Raw genomic sequence first — 20,408 nt, 5'->3', positions numbered from 1 at the left:
CCAAACACAAAAGAATATACCTTCTTCTCTGCACCTCATGAAACTTTCTCCAAAACTGACTACATACTTGGACACAGCAAACACATGAAAATGGAAATAATTCCCTATCAAACTATTATAGATTAAAGCTGGACATCAATAACAGAAACAATAGAAAGCTAACAAACTCATGGAAACTGAACAGTTCTTTACTGGATGAAAAATGGATCAAGACAGAAATAACGAAATTAAAGACTTTCTTGATTTGAATGAAAATGAATACACATCATACCCAAACTTATAGGACACAATAAAAGTAGTTCTAAGAAGAAAGTTCATAGCCCTAAAGTACCTAGAATAAACAAACAAACAAAAAACTGGAGAGGTCTGCTACTAGTAACTTAATAGTACACCCAAAAGCTCTAGAAGAGTGGTTCTCAATCTGTGTGTCAATATCCTGCATAGCAGATATTTATGAGTCATAACAGCAAAACTGCAGTTTATAAAGTAGGAACAAAATAATTTTAGGGTTGGGATCCCTACAACATGAACTGTATTAAAGGGTAGCAACATTAGGAAGGCTGAGAACAACTGCTCTAGAACAAAAAGAAGACACACCCAAAAGGAGTAGGTGGCTGAAATTGATAAAACAGAAGCAAAAAAAAAAAAAAAAAACCAATATAAAGAATCAATAAAACAAACAGTTGGTTCATTGAATCAATAAAACTGACAAACCTTTATTCAATTTAACTGAAGAGAGAGAGAGAGAGAGAGAGAGAGAGAGAGAGAGAGAGAGAGAGAGAGAGAATGAGAATCCAAATTAACAAAATTAGAAAAGGAAAGGGGGTCATAACAACAGATGCCAAGGAAATCCATAAAATCATACAAACATACTCTAAAAACATGTACTCTACAAAATTGGAAAATCTGAAAAAAAATAGATAATTTCAAAGCTAAATTAAGATCAGATAAACCATTTAAACAGATCTATAACCCCATAGTGAAATAGAAGCAGTCATTAAAAAGTTTCCCACCCCAAAAAAGCCCAGGGCCCAATGGTTTTGGTACAGAATTCTATTAGACTTTCAAAAACACTTAATAAAAATACTCCTGAAATTATTCCACAATATAATAGAAACAAAAGGAACACTGTCCAATTCATTTTATGAACTAGTTACCCTGATACTCAAACTACACCAAGACACAACAAAGAAAAAAAAAAAAAAACAGACCAATTTTCCTTATGAACATAGATGCAAAAATAATAGATTCCAAAAAGACATAAAAAGATAATACATCGTAATCAAGTAGGCTCCATCCCAAAGATGTAGAGATGGTTCAATATATGAAAATCGATAAATATAAGCTACTATCTAAACAAACCAAAAGGAAAAAAAACACAAATAAACCAGATGGTCCTCTCATTACATGCCAAAAAATAAAAATCCTAGAGAGATTAGGGATACAGGGACATAACTAAATGTAAAAATGGAAATTTACAGCAAGCCCATTAAATAGAGAAAAATGCAAAACAATTCCACTTAAATCAGAAACAAGACATTATCTGTTCTCCCCATACCTATTAAATATAGCACAATAAAGTCTTTGTTAAAACAATACAGAACTGAAGGAGATTAAGGGGATACAAAGAGGAAGTCATGGTATCTTTATTTGCAGATGATATGGTAGTAAACATAAATGACCCTAAAAATTCCACCAAGCTACTCCTACAGCTGATAAACACTTATGGCAGAGCTGTTAGATACCAAGTTAACTCACAAAAATCAGTAGCCCTTCTATATACAAATGACAAACAGACTGAGAAAGAAATCAGAGAAACATCTTTCACTTTAGCCTCAAACATTTCAAATATCTTACAGTAACTCCAACCAACCAAGTGAAAGACTCATATGATAAAAATAAAAATGTCAAGTCTTTAAAGAAGGAAACTGAAGCAGATATCAGAAGATGGAAAGATCTCCCATGCTCCTAGCAAAGCAATCTACAGATTCAGTACAATCCCCATCAAAATTCTTCACAGATCTTGAAAGGACAATATTCAAATCATATGAATAAAAAACAGAATAGCTAAAATAATCCTGAACAATAAAAGAACTATGGAAGGTCTCACCATTCCAGATCTCAAGCTATACCAAAACTAATAAAAAAAAAAAAAAACCCCACACACATGGTATTGGCATAAAAGCAGACACACTGATCAATGAAATTGAATTTGAGACCCAGCCATATACCTACACACATATAGACACTTGATTTTTGATAAAGAAGCCAGAAATACATGCTGGAAAAAAAAGATAGCATCTTCAACAAATGGTGCTGGTCAAACTGTATAATTCAAATAGACCCATCCCTAGCACCCTGCACAAAAACTCAACTCTAAATAGATCAAAAAATTTAACATAAAGCCAGGTATACTAAAGCTGATCGAAGAGAAAGTGGAAGATAGCCTTGGGCACACTGGCACAGTTGGTGGCTTTCTGAACAGAACACAGACAATGCAGGCACTAAGATCAATAATTAATAAATGGGACCTCGTGAAACTGAAAAGTTTCCACATAGCAAAGGCCACTATCATTAGGACAAAGTAGCAGCCTACAGAATGGGAAAAGATTTTTTTACCAACTTTACATCTAATAGAGGACTATTATCCAAAATATATATCACACTCAAGAAACTTGATATAAAAAACAATTAAAACTGGGGTACAGATGTAAACAGAATTCTCAATAGAGGAATCTCAAATGGCTAAAAAGTACTTAAATGTTCAAAATCCTTAGCCATCAGGAAAAAACAAATAAAAACCACTGAGATTCTATCTTAAGCCTGTAAGAATGGCTATAATCAATAACACAAGTTGCAGTTCTTACTGACAAGGTGTTGGGAGCTGACTTTAGTAGAAAGCAGCTAGATCAACTTTGCAGCCATCTGGAACCATATACCCTGATGAAAGACTTGGTTGTCAAAAGCCTATAACAGCTGAAGCACACTCTGATAAATATATTGTTTATCCCACATAGCTTGTTTTGCTGTTTAGTGACCTCAGCTGTATGGTGCACGTGGTAAAGTGTTTTCACCTGTGTTCTCCTGCTTGTGTATATAAATACCTCAGAATTCTCTTCAATGGAGAGACTTGAGAAAATAGAAGAGAGACTTGGTATGAGAGAGGAGACTTGATCACACCCTGTCTTGTCTCCATTCTTCGCGTCTCCTGCCCCTGCAGCCCCACTCTCTCTCTTGACCAGAGCACTTAGCCAAAAGTGTTGAGGCAGAGTAAAGGCCACAACAACAAGGATGTGGAGCAAGGGGAACACTCTCCTCCATTGCTGGTGGGAGTGCAAATTTATAAGCCACTATGGAAATCAGTATAGCAATTTCTCAGAAAGATGGGAAATAATCTACCTCAAGATCCAGCTATTCCACTATTGGACATATACCAAAATAACATTTCATCCTAATACTTGCTCAACAATGCCCATTGCTGCTCTATTCATAATATCCAGAAATTGGGAACAGCCTTAACAGGAGAATGGATAAAGAACATGTGGTACATTTGCAGAATGGGGTTTTACTCAGCTCAAAGGAAGGAAGGAAGGAAAGAAAGAAAGAAGGTAGGTAGGTTGGTTTTCAGGCAAGGGAATACTAGAAAAAAAATCATCCTGAGTGAGGTAATCCAGACCTAAAAAGATAAATATGTATATAGATTGTTATATATGGATATTAACCATTAAATAAATTATAACTAAGCTACAATCCATAAGCCCAAAGAGGTTAGATATAGTGGACAGAACAAGGAGAGACATATAGATCTCCCTGGGAGGGGGAAATAGAAGAGGTTTTATGGGTGGACTGGAATAAGAAGTTGGGAGGTAGATTGGGAGGATCATGTGGAAAAGGAATGGGAGAACATAGGATTGAGGGAAGGCATCAGGGAAAAGACATTTAGAATTGAAGAGTAGGGGCTGGAGAGATGGCTCAGCAGTTAAGAGCACTGACTGCTCTTCCAGAGGTCCTGAGTTCAATTCCCAGCAACCACATGATGGCTCACAACCATCTGCAATGGGCTCCAATGCCCTCTTCTGGTGTGTCTGAAGAGAGCAATGGTGAATACATAAAATAAAAGAATAAAAAAGAATTAAAGAGTATTTGTGGGGGCAGTATGGAAATCTAATGCAGAGAAAACTAACTATATGAAGGCAATCCAAATGAAGTCTCCAAATAATGAGAGCCAGAACTCTTAATGGCCATGTCTTGTCACTAAATGAAGCTTCCAGTGCTGGGACTGGGTATCAACAAATTGAGTCGTTAGCTGAAAGGGTCCCATGGAAATCCCCAAACAACCCAGGCTGTTACCAAGACAATTGGTTGCTCTCCATAAACTGACAACAGGGACTCATTGCTAAAGACAATACCCACACAACTCACTGAAAATGAAGAGATCAATCTGGTGCCTACATAAAACCTTTGCTCCCATTTTTGTAATGTCTATGACATGGGAAAGTATTCTGCAGGGTACCAAAAGAGAAGAGCAAATAGCAATCCAACTATAATCCTTGAATCTACAATGGTGACACAAACCTTGTGGGAGTAACCAGCCAATGTCTGATTTGACTTAAGGCCTATTTACCCATACCCATACCCATACCCAACACTGCAAGGGTGACCAAGAACCAAAGACTAGATATCTTAGAAACCTAGAGTATAACCAAATACTACTGGTCAAAAAAAAGTAACAGTAAAATGACTTTTAATGATACTCTGCTATACTCATAGTTCAGTGCCTTTCAGCCATCATGGGGGGGGGGGGGGGGGCTTCTTCCTGCAGCAGATAGGGACAAATGCAGAGAGCCACATTATATGCACACATGCACACGCGCGCGCGCGCGCACACACACACACACATACATACACACACACACACACAGTTCGCTAAACCAGATATCTCCATCAAATCCCTCCCCTGAGAGCTCAGGGAACCCCTCAGAAGAGGAGGCAGAAAGAGTAGGGGAATCAGAAGAGACAGAGGACACCAGGGGAACAAGGTTCTCTAAAACAACTGAGCAAAGTTCATATGAACTCACAGAAATTGAAGCATCAATCACAGGGCCTACATGGGTCTGCACCAGGTCTTATACACATACACACACACACTGAACTAAAAGCTATCATGTGTGTGTGTGTGCTTGTATGTGTATTCATATGTATATATGAATGTAATGAGCCCTTGTTGTCAGTTTGTAGAGAGCAATCTATTGTCTTGGAAACATAGTAACAAGACTGGGTTGTTTGGGGATTTCCATGAGACTCTTTCAGCTAACAACTCAATTGGATGATACCCAGTCCCAGCACCGGGGGAATATATATATATAATTTATATTTATATTTATAAATATATAAATAAAATAGTTTTCAGCTTAGTACTTTTATGGAACTTATGAATATGTAAACAAGTGGGTCTCTGATTCTTGTGCCTTCTCTTGTGGCTCTTTCAGTTTCTGTTAGCTTGGTCTGTCCAACTTCAATATGATAGTTTTTATTTTATCTTACTATATTTTGTTTTGTTATATTTTGTTATTTCCCAGAAGCCTGTTCTTTTCTAATGAGAGACAAACAGAGAGTATATCTGGATGGGAGAGGAGTGGGAAGCAACTAGGAGGAGCAGAGGGAGGGGAACTGTATTCAACTGTATTTAGATTATACTGTATGAGAGAAGAGTCTGTTTAATAAAAGTGGGGAAAGAAGCCAGAGGTGGTGGCACCTACCTTTAATCCCAGCACTCAGAAGGCAGAGACAGGCAGATTTCTGAGTTTGAGGCCAGCCTGGTCTACAGAGTGAGTTCTAGGACAGCCAGAGCTACACAGAAAAACCCTGTTTCCAAACAACAACAAAGGCAGGGGAGAGATGTCTATGAGATGAGTGTGGTAGTATGGATTAAAGGTAGATTACACCTTTAATCCCATACATCACCATACCCAGCTTCCCCTGACCCCCCCCCAAATTGTTGTTTTTTAAATTAAATTTAGAGCTAATAGTTTTCAGACAGGAAGAATGTTAATTGTTGTGTTTGTATATAAAGTATCACAGTAATAATGAGCTTTATTAAGTGCTATTTTAGGGGCTGGCAAGATGGCTCAATGGGTAAAAGTGCTTGCCTTAAAGCCTGACTACTTGAGTTTTATGAAAGCAGAGAACTAACTCACTTGAATTGTCATCTGACTTGCACATGTACTCCCTGGTGTGCTCATATGTACATATACATGTACACAATAATAAATAAATGTAACACAAATATTTTTTAAAAATAATGTTTTAATGTAGCATTATTGTTACAGCTTAATGAGGTTCATACTATTAAAATAAATTAAAAGCTAAGTCTTCCCTCTAAGCACTGGCACACCTAGCAGGAAAGGATGAGGTCCACCAAAGTCATCTTTCACTTACCCATGTAGCCAACAGTACCAACTCTTCCTCGAACCATATGCCCTTCTGGGACTTCCATAGCTAGACCAAGATCTGAAATTCGGATGTGTCCTGTGCATGTTCACACACAATGTACAGATCATGGGGAGAAGTAACATTTTAGTGACAATTCATAACTGTGAGGCAAAGTCCAACTAAAAAGTATTGATGAGGGCTGGGGATATAGCTCAGTAATAGAACCCTTGTATATGAATATAAGGCTTGAGATTCTATCCTCAGTGCTAAAAACACATAAAAATGTATCAAAATAGCAATATCTAAAAATTATATTTAAATTTTACATATGTAACATAATTTCATATAGCACACTGAGTTTCACTAACAGCAAGAAATTATATTTATACCTAAAGAAGCCCTTTAACGGTAAATAAGCACCAGATAAAAATAGAGGAACCATATTTATTATTTCCTCATAACTAGCAGTTAAGATACTTCACATAGAGAGCTGTACTATACATAGGAAGGCATAAATGTTGGCTACAGTCCTAGGAAAGTAACCAATTACAGAAAATGTTCTTCTAAGGACATCTGTCATAGGATTTAGACTTACCCTAATAACACACGTAGTAAACTACTCAATGTCTTACAACATAATTTGTTCTCTTCCCTTCAATGCCAATTCTAGATACCAGTGCAGCATATCCCAGCACAAATCACAGACTTAAGAGTTGGAAGCAGTCAAGTTACTTCTTCATTATTACATAAATGAAATTCCAAGCACCTCTCTTCTTAATGGGGTCAGCACATAAGTTAGGTAACAAGCAGAAAGAAGTGGCAGAAGTAAACATGAGAGCTAAGTACTGAGAAAGTCACACACTCTGCCTTCAGGAATGAGCCGCAGGAGCTTGTTCTTTCTAGGAATCACTCTGGCTCTGGTTCATGTTCTCTGCTCCACAGAAAGGTCCTTTCAGCCACTGAGAATCACTAATCATAAGCTCCTTTTTAAATTGCTAACCTACTTAAAGTAAATACAACCAGCATCCTAGAAATAGGGCTCATTCTCAGATCCAGAGGTACCAATGTCAGAGGCACCCATGATGCCGACAAGGAGCTAACCACAAGGCCAGTCCCCATCTACCACCACAGGATCCCCATAACAGCATTCTACACCCCCACTCTGAGACAAGTGATAAATAATAAGGGGGCAACATGGATGTCAGCATGCCAGGTTTAGAGGGCTAGGGAATAGCGGAAAATAAATATGGGTCAATAGCAAAAAACAGGAGGGCAAATAGTCACTTTGGGTTTATTTTCACCTACTTTAAAACATTCATCATTAACAAATATAGTGTCTCTGCTTTTATGTAAGTACAGGTGATAGCAATGTCAATTGTGTGTGTGTGTGTGTGTGTGTGTGTGTGTTTAAAGAACACATCTCAAAGAGTTTCTCTTAGTTATTGATTCCAGTCTGCATTATTAATCATGTCCACATCAGCTTTGAAGTACAAGTGTCCCTCTGACAAGCCCACAATGAGGTGTGAGAGGCTATCTAAGTGTCCCTCTGACAAGCCCACACTGAGATGTGAGAGGCTCTCTTACCGTGATCATCAAGGAGGATATTCTCTGGCTTTAGGTCTCTACAAGGAAAGAAACAATAAAAAGCTGTTATTCAGAAATCAGTTCCTCAGCACTGAGAAGAAACAGCCAGAGATATCTTGATGGTTAAAAAGCAGTACCTAGACGGGCAGAAAGTAAAACCACCTTCTGTGAGCAACCCAAGCTCTTACTGCCTTCAGCCGTAACTACAGGCAGCTCAATAATTCTACAAAAATTCTACTTTGCTACGCATGGTGATGTATGTCTATAAAAAAAAAAAAGGAATTCATCTCAGCAAGCATCATACATATGTTAAATGTAAAATGAACTGCTTTGCATAGTCCTGCCAAGCTGAAGATATTTCAGTGATTCTGTATGTAAACCCAGAGTAAGGAAAGCAGTTACTCCTTAAAGAACTTCACTCATTCTATTTTATTGTTAAGTACTTTAAAATGCATTACATTTCAAAGTATTTATATTTACAAATCATCCAAAGGATTTATATTTAATTATGACTTCACATTTGAGGACACTCCAGATTCCCTAAGTACCTCACCCAAAATGTGGACACGTTCTTAGAGCATATGAAAAGGGCAGTCTAAGCCAGAGTGCAAGACAATACCCTAGAAATAATGCCACAGCAGCAAGATGTGACAGAGAACCGACACAGGAGAACCCCAGAGATCCAAAGGGTCTACTGCCAGCAGTAGGCAGTTGGTCCCTGTCAAGGTACCATCTGCTTAGGAGGCTCACAGTAGATGTCACTGCTGAAAGGCCAGGGTAAACAGTGAGTAGGGAAATTATGTGGCCTGGCAGGAGCTCCTGGCAGGGGTTGTTTTCCAATGGGCATATATACATTCATTCTCTAGGAACAATAATAATAAACATTTTTGAATTTTCCATCTGTCCATTTGGTAACTAAAAACCCTATTAAACATTACATAGTAAGAAGCAGAAATTCTAACCTAAAAGAACATGGTTCAGAGCAGTTCTTATAAACATTTTTTAAAGTGCTATTCTTTCCTTAGCCTTACAAGTTTCAGAAAGCATTAAAAGGCTATAGTCTATTGTTTAAACTACTCACTATAAATTCTAACATGTGTCTTCCTTCAGTGTCATTCTATTAGCAGCATATGAGCTTTGGGGGCAGTACAGTGTTTGCCTCATTTCCCAGAGTATATCCTAGCATGCAGTTCAGGGATACATCTGCTACTGATAAATCTCATGTGAAAGCAGTCATCTACACTGCCTAAGGGCCTATTAGACCAACTCACAACTGGAAAACTTATAAAGTCTAACTGTACCCTCCTCTTGCTTTTCTTTCCCACACCAGACTATTCCCACCACCCGCTTCCTTTTCCTTTCATTTTCCTCTTTGAAGGCAGGGTCTTAAAGTGAAGACAAGACTGTTCTCAAACTCTCCATCCTCCTACCTCAGCCTCCCACAGGTGTATGCCACCAGGATTAACTCCTTCCTTCATACAGTGGAGAAAGGGTTATTAGCTTTCCAATCCACAATTCAATCACAAGACAAAGAGATCCAATGAACATCTGAACACTCATTTCCTTAGTAACTTTATAACAGCATTTTCTCTGCATTGCTTACAATTACAGCATTCTAAGTAGATGAAGTCACATGGTCTGCATCATATTTAATAACAAGTAGAACACTCCATTGAAACTACAAATCAAGACTAGTTTTTCTCCTGTTTTAGAAAGTATCAGAACACTAGAGCCTCTTGCACAGACTTTCCTTCCTCATTTCTCTCGTCATCCTATCAGGAAGATAAAATGACAATGCAAGCTTTGATGGTTAATGCTTCTCATTGTCAACTAAATACCTAGAAAATGCTGGGAGGTTGGCTTCTGATTGTGCCTGTATGGTTTCTTTGTGTAGACTTGGTTTCCCTGAGATTAGCTCTGTAGACCAAGCTGGCCTTGAACCCACAGAGATCTTCCTTACTCTGCCTTCCAAGCTAGATTTAAAGGTGTACACACCCACTGCCAGTCAGATTTCATTAACTGAAATGGGAAGACCTGTCCACTGTGGTTAGCACCACCCCCTGGCTCAACCCTGGTCTGTATAAAGTAGAGAAAACCTGAGCAACAAGCATCCATTCAATGCTCTCATCTGACTTCATTTATAATGTGACTAGATCTCTCAAGTTCCAGCTTCTCAGCTATGATGGACTGTAACATGGAGCTGGGAGCTAAAATAACCTTTTTCTTCCTTAAGTTACTTTTGCCATAGTATTTTATCATAACAATAAAGAAAGAAACTAAGACACATCTCTACTGCTCTAAAATGTTACATGTTCTGCAGGTGTAAGGCCCCCATGAAGGGAGGACCTCACCCAAGCCTCAGGAATTCTCGGCCACCCATTAACTCACAAGACACCAAACTTGATGCAATCAGCAAGAGATATATTTCAGTCAACATGTTGAGGTCAAGACCCATGACTCACGCAGGGGCAGTGGGGTCTGACCCCAGGGCTTTGAAGACAGAGAGAATTTAAAGCCAAAAACCACAACTCAGGGGGGAAACCACAACCCAGGGAGAGTAAAGGAGGGCTATTGGAGAGTACCTGTGGAAAGTCCCAGCCCATTATTCAGTTTGTGACAGGGTCCAAGGAACAGTCATGGGAAACATTTTGTATAGGCTATTTTCTAAGAGCCTATTCGTAATCAACTATCTATCTTGTGGTCAGCCAAGTTCCTGAAACACAGGGCTCACAACCAAGCTGACCTGCACTCTTGGTTCTGCTCTGTCTATTAGGAGTTTTTGAAAATTTTTAACCCTTTCACAGGTAAATGGTTTTTGTTATAGTTTGTTCATAACTGACAGAGTTTTGTGATTTACAACAGGCTGCCTCCTAACTGTAGTGATACTTAGGAAAAAAAAAGTGTGTAGATACCATTGGATCATCTCTGTGAAGTCAAATTTTGGCTAGAATTCAGACTGAGTAATTCCTCGTTGGTCCTTAACATTAACAGATGTGGCAGCCAGCTCTGACTTACAGAAGTGAGCCACCGTGGGTGCATCCAATTCTCAAGAAGTCCAAAACCTACATGGCTTCCAGTAACATGGTAGAGACATGCAGAAAACAAGACCACAAGATATTATATAGAGCCATCAACTAGCCCTAAAGCAATAAATTGACTCCTGAAAGGAGAACCAGAACTAAGAAGCTTTAATCTCAATAATGCTGCTTTTAAAAAAAAAACCTAAAACTCTTAGAAGCCAGCCAAATCACTCTGAATCACACACACACTCACAAAACAATCAATCAAACAATCAAACAAAAAAACCAACCTCACTGAGAAATACTGCCCTCTCAAAACTAAAATTTGTTTCTTGAATCTTCAGAAAGCATCCCTTATTTTGGGGAACAGTGTTTAAAGTATGTCTACATCCACTTTTTAAATTTAATATGTTTTTTTTTCATTTTTAAAAATTTATTTATTTTCATTTTATGTGCATTGGTGTTTTGCCTGCATGTATGCCTGTGTGAGGTTTTTGGCTCCTGGAACTATAGACAGGTATGAGCTTCCAGGTGGATGCTGGGAACTGAACTTGGGTCCTCTGAAAGAACAACTAGTGCTCTTAACAGATGAGCCACCTCTCCAACTCCAATCACTGTGATTTTGTGTACTTTTAGGAATTCCTGGCCTGATTATAGTAGGAAACACTTAAAAGCTAATTTTCAGACAGGAGTAGCAAATTTAGCATTTAATAAATCCATAATTGTTGAGCCCTGCTAATTAAAATCTATATCTACCATTATCTGGACAGCCTTCTAAGTTCAGTGAAAAATGAGCATCTCCCTTTACCAGTAAGGTATCTCCTTCCTCTGACCTTGTCTGGGGAGTCTGAAACACTTATTCCTTCTACCTGCAGAATGTCACATTGCCTTGATGAAATTACAGGTCCAACTCCCTTCCCTCTCAACCCCTCATAAAAAAACCATTCAAGTACCTGAGATTCCTGGAATGCCTCCCCATGCTAATGAGGCATTTCAGTACCTTAGTCTTCAGACAATGACCTCTGCCCACCCTGAATATTCCTAACCCGGTCCCTAAAACTATATAAAACCTTTCTTCACCTTAATAAAGTGTATGTGTACAAGCCCATCCTGAATAAAGAAAAATGCAGCATTGAACTAGTATGAAAGGTCAATGGAACCACAAGAAGACTGACAAAGTCAACTAACCTGGGCCCATGGGGGTTCACAAAGATTGAAGCACCAACCAACGAGCTTGTAGGATCTGGACATAGGTCTCCCTATATATTTGTAGCAGATATGCAGCTTGGCCTTCATGTGGATTCCCTAACAATTGGAGCAGGGACTGTCTCTGACTCTTTTGCCTGCTACTGGATCCCCTCCCCTAGCTGGACTGCCTGATCAGGCCTTAGTCCTGCAGTGACTTGATGTCCCAGAGCCGGTGGTACCCAAGTAGGACTTCCCATTCCCCGAGGAGAAGAGGAGAAGTAATTCTTGAGGGTGGGTCTGAAAGGAGAGGAGAGAAGGAGCTGCAGTCTTGATGTAAAGTGAGTGAATAAATAAATGAAAGAAAAAAGGTATCAGAGAGCTGTTTCATTGAAGATCACTGGAGAAGAACTTTGCCTATAAAAACTGCAGCACTAAGACCCTCAAAAAAGGCCTTCTCCTCACCACCTTCTTGCCCTCCAGCACTCACTCCCAGCTGACTGGGATCCTACAGGACTCCACCCATTCAGGACTCCCTGCATCCTTCCAGTCCCATGTGCAGCTACATCTGGAAACTCTGAGAGGGAGGAAGAGAAGAAAGTAGAGGATGGTAAACCACAGCTAGACCCCAAAACACAAACCACAAATAATCATTATCCTGGGTTCCACAATCCCAGAAGAATACAGATTTATTTACAAAAGAGTTCACTAAGTTGACAATACTAAACTATGTCTTGCGAAGGTCCAGAATTAGAAACTTTACTTTGCACAAGATAAAACAAATAATTGACTTAATGATCAAGCAGATAAATTTAACTCCCAAACAGAGAACTGCCCTTGAAAGACAATCTATGCAAAAAAAAAAAAAAAAAAATGAAAACAGCAACCCTACATAAAGTAAAAATAACTAAAGTCTGTTTAATATTTGAATAGAGAGAAATCATGGTCTCCATACCCTTAAAGATAAAACAGAAGAAGGCTTAGCATTCTATTATACAAACCCCAGATTCTGCTTCTGATAATGTCATCACAAACAGCTTCTCATGGGTAATATGGAGCTAGCCTCCACATAATTCTCAAATTGTATTCTGTCTGTAGTCGCTGCATATAAACACATAGAACACTGTCAGGCTAATTTTCTAATGTTTCTAGATTTGAGAAGATGAGCTGATGAAAGCTTTGGATACAGCTATACAAAATTCTCCCTCAAAGACCATGAGGAGCAACATGGTTCTTGATCAGAAAAAAAATAAATAAATAAACAGTGGCCACTTACCCTGTTTCATAGAAAACATGATTGTATGAATACATAAATCCTATGGAATGCACAACAAACTTCTAAAGCTAATAAAAACCAGCTCAGGAAAAACACAAGATCACTGCATAAAATCAATTCTATTTTTACAGTATAGCAACAAACAATCCAAAAATAAAAGTTAAGAAAGCAGAAGCACTTGGAAATACTATGAAAATATTGAAACTCTAAGGAACAAACTTAGTAAAACAAAGCATGAGGTGCAAGTGCAAAGAACTAGAAAATACTGCTGAGTGAACGACAGATGGGATGACAGAAGAGACCAGAGGAGCATCAGTGTGCTCACCAATTCACCTTCCTCACATGTACACTGATATAAGGAAACATTCAGCAAGCAGCTTCGTTCTTTCTTAGAAACCAATAAGCGGATCCTAATTTTATATGGAAACACAGAAGACCTGTCAGGATGGCACAAAAGCAGCTAAAAAGAACAGAGTTAAAGGGTTGTATTTCCAGACTGTAAAACATTTTAAAAAAGCAATATAATTAATTCCGTGTGATTTTGACTCCAAGTCAGACAAGTAGCCCAATGAAATGAAGTGACTTGAAATTTGAGAAACAAACCGTCCATCTACTGGTTCTAGACAAAATAGTCAATTGTCAGTCAATAGGAAAATAAGAGTACTTTTAAAAATGGTGTTAAAGTACATATTAACAAATCCTTACCCCAACCACACTACCCAAAAATTAGCAAACATTAAAAACATAAAACATAAGAAAACAGAAAAGGTAATGAAACCAAATATGATAGATAAAAAAAATTTGTGAACTCAACTTGTTCAATTTTTTTTGTACTTCAAAAGACAGCATTATGAAAATAAAAATATGCTCCTAGCTGGTCTGTTCCCATGAAGACACCATATCCTGACATATCCTAGAGAAAACACTGCACTCAGAGCAGCCAGTAAGAATCTTCCCCCACAACCCTCTGCCCCAGAGCTGCAGCTGGGAGTCTGGGGCACTCAGAACCCACCCAAACCCCGCCCTCCCAAATACCACTCTCCTTCAGCCCCTTCTGCTTGGCCCCTGTTGCTGAGGTCCATTCCTAGCTGGTCTGCTCCTGTAAGAACACCATATCCTGACCCATCCTAGAGGAACCACTGTACTCAAAATAGCGGAAAATCCGCTGCACTCAGAACAGTTGAGAAAGCTGGACTCCCAGGAGTTCTAACACGCCCAGGATCATAGCTCTGCACCTGATGGAATAACACCCAGATGAAGCTAGGCCCCCAGGAGCTCTAACATGCCCAGGATCATAGGATTTCAGGATTCCAGAGGCAGCCTGAGTCCCAGGAGCTCTTTCACCCAGGAGCTCAGGATCACAGGATCATAGAGACAGCTGGATTCTGAGGAGTTCTGACACAAGCAAGATAACAGGAGCAACAGGCTCCCTTCAGAGACAGTGAGTGCAGGTAGCGCTAGGGTTAACCAGATGGGGAAAGGCAAGCACAAGAACATAAGCAACAGAAACCAAGGTTACCTGGCATCATCAGAACCCAGTTCTCCCACCATAGCAAGTCCTGGACACTACATCATACCGAAAAGCAGGATTCAGATTTAAAATCACTTCTAATGATGATGATAGAGGACTTTAAGAAGGACATAAACAACTCCCTTAAAGAAATACAGGAGGGGCTGGAGAGATGGCTCAGTGGTTAAGAGCACTGATTGCTCTTCCAGAGGTCCTGAGTTCAATTCCCAGCAACCACATGGTGGCTTACAAACATCTGCAATTAGATCTGATGCCCTCTTCTGGCTTGCCTGAAGACAACTACAGTGTACTTATATATGTAAAATAAATAAATAAAATCTTTAAAAAAAAAAAAAAGAAAGAAAAGAAATACAGGAGAACACAGGTAGAAGCCCTTAAAGAGGAAACACAAAAATCCCTTAAAGAATTGCAAGAAAACACAACCAAACAGGTGGAAGGAATTAAACAAAATCATCCAGGATCTAAAAAATGGAAGTAGAAACAATAAAGAAACCTCAAAGGGAGACTACCCTGGAGATAGAAAACCTAGGGAAAAAATCAGGAGTCATAGATGCCATCATCAACAACAGAATACAAGAGATAGAAGAGAGAATCTCATATGCAGAATATACCATGGAAAACACTGACACAACTGTCAAAGAAAACACTAAATGCAAAAAGCTCCTAACCCAAAACATCCAGGAAATCCAGGACACAATGAGAAGGCCAAACCTAAGGACAATAGGTATAAATGAGAGTGAAGGTTCCCAACTTAAAGGGCCAGTAAATATCTTCAACAAAATTATAGAGGAAAACTTTCCTAACCTAAAGAAAGAAATGCCCATGAACATACAAGAAGCATACAGAGCTTCAAATAGACTAGACCAGAAAAGAAATTCCTCCCCTCACATAATAATCAAAACATCAAATGCACAAAACAAAGAAAAAATATTAAAAGCAGTAAGGGGAAAATGTCAAGTAACTTATAAAGGCAGACCTATAAGAATTACACCAGATTTCTCACCAGAGACTATAAAAGCCAGAAGATAAGCCGGGCAGTGGTGGTGCACACCTTTAAACCCAGAACTTGGGAGGCAGAGGGAGGCGGATTTCTGAGTTCGAGGCCAGCCTGGTCTACAGAGTGAGTTCCAGGACAGAGAAACCCTGTCTCGAAAAACAAACAAACAAACAAACAAACAAACAAAAAAGCCAGAAGATCCTAGACTGATATCATATAGACCCTAAGAGAACATAAATGCCAGCCCAGACTACTATACCCAGCAAAACTCTCAATCACTGTAGATGGAGGAAAGCAAGAAAGTCGATGACAAAACCAAATTTACATAATATTTTTCCATAAATCCAGCCCTACAAAGGATAATAGATGGGAAACTACAACCTAGAAAAAGCAAGAAAGTATCTTTCAACAAACCCAAAAGAAGATAGCTATACAAACATAATTGCAATTCCACCTCTAATAACAAAAATAATAGAAAGCAACAATCATTTTTCCTTAATATCTCTTAACATCAATGGACTCAATTCCCTAATAAAAAGATGTAAACTAACAGACTGGATACATAAACAGGACCCAGAATTTTGCAGCATACAGGAAACACACCTCAGTGACACTACCTCAGAGAAAAAGGCTGGAAAACAATTTTCCAAGCAAATGGTCCCAAGAAACAAGCTAGAGTAGCCATGCTAATATAGAATAAAATCGACTTTCAACCAAAAGTTATCAAAAAAGATAAGGAAGGACACTTCATATTTGTCAAAGGAAAAATCTGCCAAAATGAACTCTCAATTCTGAATATCTATGTTCCAAATGCAAGGGTACCCACATTCATTAAAAAAAAAAAAAAAAAACAAAAAACAAAAAAAAAAAACAAAAAAAAAAACCTTACTAAAGCTCAAAGCACAAATTGAACCTCACACAATAATAGTGGGGGATTTCAACACCCCACTCAAAGCAATAGACAGATCATGGAAACAGAAACTAAACAGAGACACAGTGAAACTAATAGAAGTTATGAACCAAATGGATTTAACAGATATCTATAGAACATTTCATCTTAAAACAAAAGAATATAACTTTTTCTCAGCATCTCATTATACCTTCTCCAAAATAGACCATATAATTGGCCACAAAACAGGCCCCAACAGATACAAAAAGATTGAAATAATCCCTTGCATCCTATCAGATCACCACGGACTAAGGCTGGTCTTCAATATTAACAAAAACAATGGAAAGCCCACATACACGTGGAAACTGAACAACACTCTACTTAATGATGACTTGGTCAAGGAAGAAATAAAGAAATTAAAGACTTTTTAGAATTTAATGAAAACGAAGGCTGGTTATACCAAAATTCATGGGATACAATGAAAGCAGGGCTAAGAGAAAAGCTCACAGCCCTAAGTGCCTACAAAAGATACTGGAGAGAACATACACTAGCAGCTTGACAGCCACCTGAAAGCTCTAGAACAAAAAGAAGCAAATACTCCCAAGAGGAGTAGATGGCAGGAAAATAAATTCAGGGCTGAAACCAACCAAGTACAAACAAACAGAACTATACAAAGTATCAACAAAACCAGGAGCTGGTTCTCTGAGAAAAATCAACAAGATAGATAAACCCTTAGCCAGACTAACCAAAGGGCACAGAGACAGTATCCAAATTAATAAAATCAGAACTGAAAAGGGAGACATAACAACAGAAACTGAGGAAATTAAAGAAATTGTCAGATCCTACTACAAAGGCCTATACTCAACAAAATTGGAAAATCTGGATGAAATGGACAATTTTCTAGATAGATTCCAAAATTAAATCAGGAGCAGATAAACCATATAAACAGTCCCAAAACCCCTAAAGAAATAGAAGCAATCATTAAAAGTCTCCCCACCAAAAAAAAGTCCGGGCCCAGACGGTTTTAGTGCAGAATTCTATCAGACCTTCAAGGAAGACCTAATACCAATTCTCTTCAAACTATTCCACAGAATAGAAACAGAAGGAACACTACCCAATTCGTTCTATGAAGCCACAATTACACTCATACCTAAACCACACAATGACACAACAAAGAAAGAGAACTTCAGACTAATCTCCCTGATGAATATTAATGCAAAAATACTCAATAAAATTCTCGCAAACCAAATCCAAGAACACATCAAAACAATCATCCATCATGATCAAATAAATAGGCTTTATCTCAGGAATGCAGGGATGGTTCAATATACGGAAATCCATCAACATAATCCACTATATAAACAAACTCAAAGAACACCACATGATCATCTCACTAGAGGCTGAGAAAGCATTTGACAAAACTCAACATTCATCCCTTCATGGTAAAAGTCTTGGAAAGATTATGAATCCAAGGCCCATACCTAAACATAGTAAAAGCAATATACAGCAAGCCAGTAGCCAAGATCAAACTAAATGGAGAGAAACTTGAAGCAATCCCACTAAAATCAGGGACTAGACAAGGCTGCCCACTCTCTATCTATTCAATATAGTACTGGAAGTCCTAGCCAGAGCAATTAGACAACAAAAGGGAGTCAAAGGATACAAATAGGAAAGGAAAAAGTTAAAATTTCACTATTTGTAGATGATATGATAGTATCCTTAAGTGACCCCAAAACTTCCACCAGAGAACTCCTAAACATGATAAACAACTTCAGCAATGTGGCTGGATATAAAATCAACTCAAACAAATCAGTAGCCTTCCTCTATTCAAAGGATAAACAGGCTGAGAAAGAAATTAGGGAAACGACACCCTTCATAATAGTTATAAATAATATAAAATACCTTGGAGTGAATCTAACCAAGCAAGTGAAAGATCTGTATGACAAGAACTTCAAGCCTCTGAAGAAAGAAATTGAAGAAGATCTCAGACGATGGAAAGATCTCCCATGCTCATGGATTGGCAATATTAATATAGTAAAATTGGCCATCTTGCCAAAAGCAATCTACAGATTCAATGCAATCTATATCAAAATTCCAAATCAATTCTTCATAGAGATAGAAAGAACAATTTGCAAATTCATTTGGAATAACAAAAAAACCCAGGATAGCGAGAACTATTCTCAACAATAAAAGAACTGGAGGAATCACCATCCCTGACCTCAAACTGTACTACAAAGCAATAGTGATAAAAACTGCATGGTATTGGTACAGAGACAGGCAGGAAGATCAATGGAATAGAATTGAAGACCCAGAAATGAAACCACACACCTATGGTCACTTGACAAAGGAGCTAAAACCATCCAGTGGAAAAAGGACAGCATTTTCAACAAATGGTGCTGGTTCAACTAGAGGTCAGCATGTAGAAGAATGCAAATCAATCCATTCTTATCTCCTTGTACAAAGCTCCAGTCCAAATGGATAAAGAACCTTCACATAAAAGCAGATACACTGAAACTAATAGAAGAGAAGGTGGGCAAGAGCCTCGAATACTTGGGCACAGGGGAAAAGTTCCTGATCATAGCACCAATAGCTTATGCTCAAAGATCAAGAATTGACAAATAGGACATCAAAAATTGCAAAGCTTCTGTAAAGCAAAGGATACTGTCAATAGGACAAAACATCAACCAACAGATTGGGAAAAGTGATCACATGAAGCTCATGAAGAAAGAAGACCAAAGTATGGATGTTTCAGTCCTTCTTAGGAGTAACAAAATACTCAAGGGAGCAAATATGGAGACAAAGTGTGGAACAGAAACTGAAGGAGGGGCCTTCCGGAGACTGCTCCACCCGGGTATCCATCCCATGTGCAGTCACCAAAGGCAGATGCTGATGTGGATGCCAGGAAGTGCATGCTGACAGGAGCCTGATATAGCTGTTTCCTTAGAGGTCTGCCAGAGCCTGACATATTCAGAGGCAGATGCTCACAGCTAATCATTGAACTGATAACAGAGTTCCCAATGGAGGAGTTAGAGAGAAGACTGAAGGAGCTGAAAGGGTTTGTGGCCCCATGAGGAGAGCAACAATACCAGCCTGGGAGCACATAGGGAGGGACCCATGGCTCCAGGTGTATATGTATGGAAAGATGGCCTTGTCATGCATAGGTGGGAGAGGAGATCCTTGGTACTGGATGCCCCAGTGTAGGGGGAATTTAAGGGTGGGGAGGTAGGAGTGGGTGGGTGGGTGGGTAGGAGCACATCCTCACAGAAGCAGGAGGAAAGGGGGATGAAATAGGGGGCTTCTGGGTTGGGAGAAATGGGAAAAGGGGATAACATCTGAAATATAAGTAAAATATCCAATAAAAAAAATTAATTTAAACAAAAGCAAAGAAAAAAAGAAAGAAAAAAAGCCAAACCAAAGGAATTGGGAAAATGGCTCAATTAGTAAAACACTTGCCTAGCAAGCATCAGAACCTCAATTTGTAATCCCACCAATAT

General features: G+C 38.7%; 1 protein-coding gene across 11 annotated transcripts in view; it reads right to left on the bottom strand.

Moving 5' to 3' along the window:
* The window catches only part of Grk4 (G protein-coupled receptor kinase 4), an 83,950-nt gene that overhangs the window by 17,134 nt on the left and 46,408 nt on the right, over window positions 1-20,408 (bottom strand). For all 11 annotated transcript variants that reach the window (XM_076938330.1, XM_034509215.2, XM_076938333.1 and 8 more), the window contains 2 exons: window positions 8,017-8,054; window positions 6,439-6,528 (listed from right to left, as the gene is read on the bottom strand). In XM_076938330.1, the coding sequence (XP_076794445.1) occupies window positions 6,439-6,528; window positions 8,017-8,054 (128 nt within the window). The remainder of the gene's footprint in view (window positions 1-6,438; window positions 6,529-8,016; window positions 8,055-20,408) is intronic.

This window comes from Arvicanthis niloticus, chromosome 7 (genome assembly GCF_011762505.2).
Source record: "Arvicanthis niloticus isolate mArvNil1 chromosome 7, mArvNil1.pat.X, whole genome shotgun sequence".
Lineage (NCBI taxonomy): Eukaryota > Metazoa > Chordata > Mammalia > Rodentia > Muridae > Arvicanthis > Arvicanthis niloticus.
Note: the sequence above shows the minus strand (reverse complement) of the source record. Positions and strands in the feature narration are given on the sequence as shown.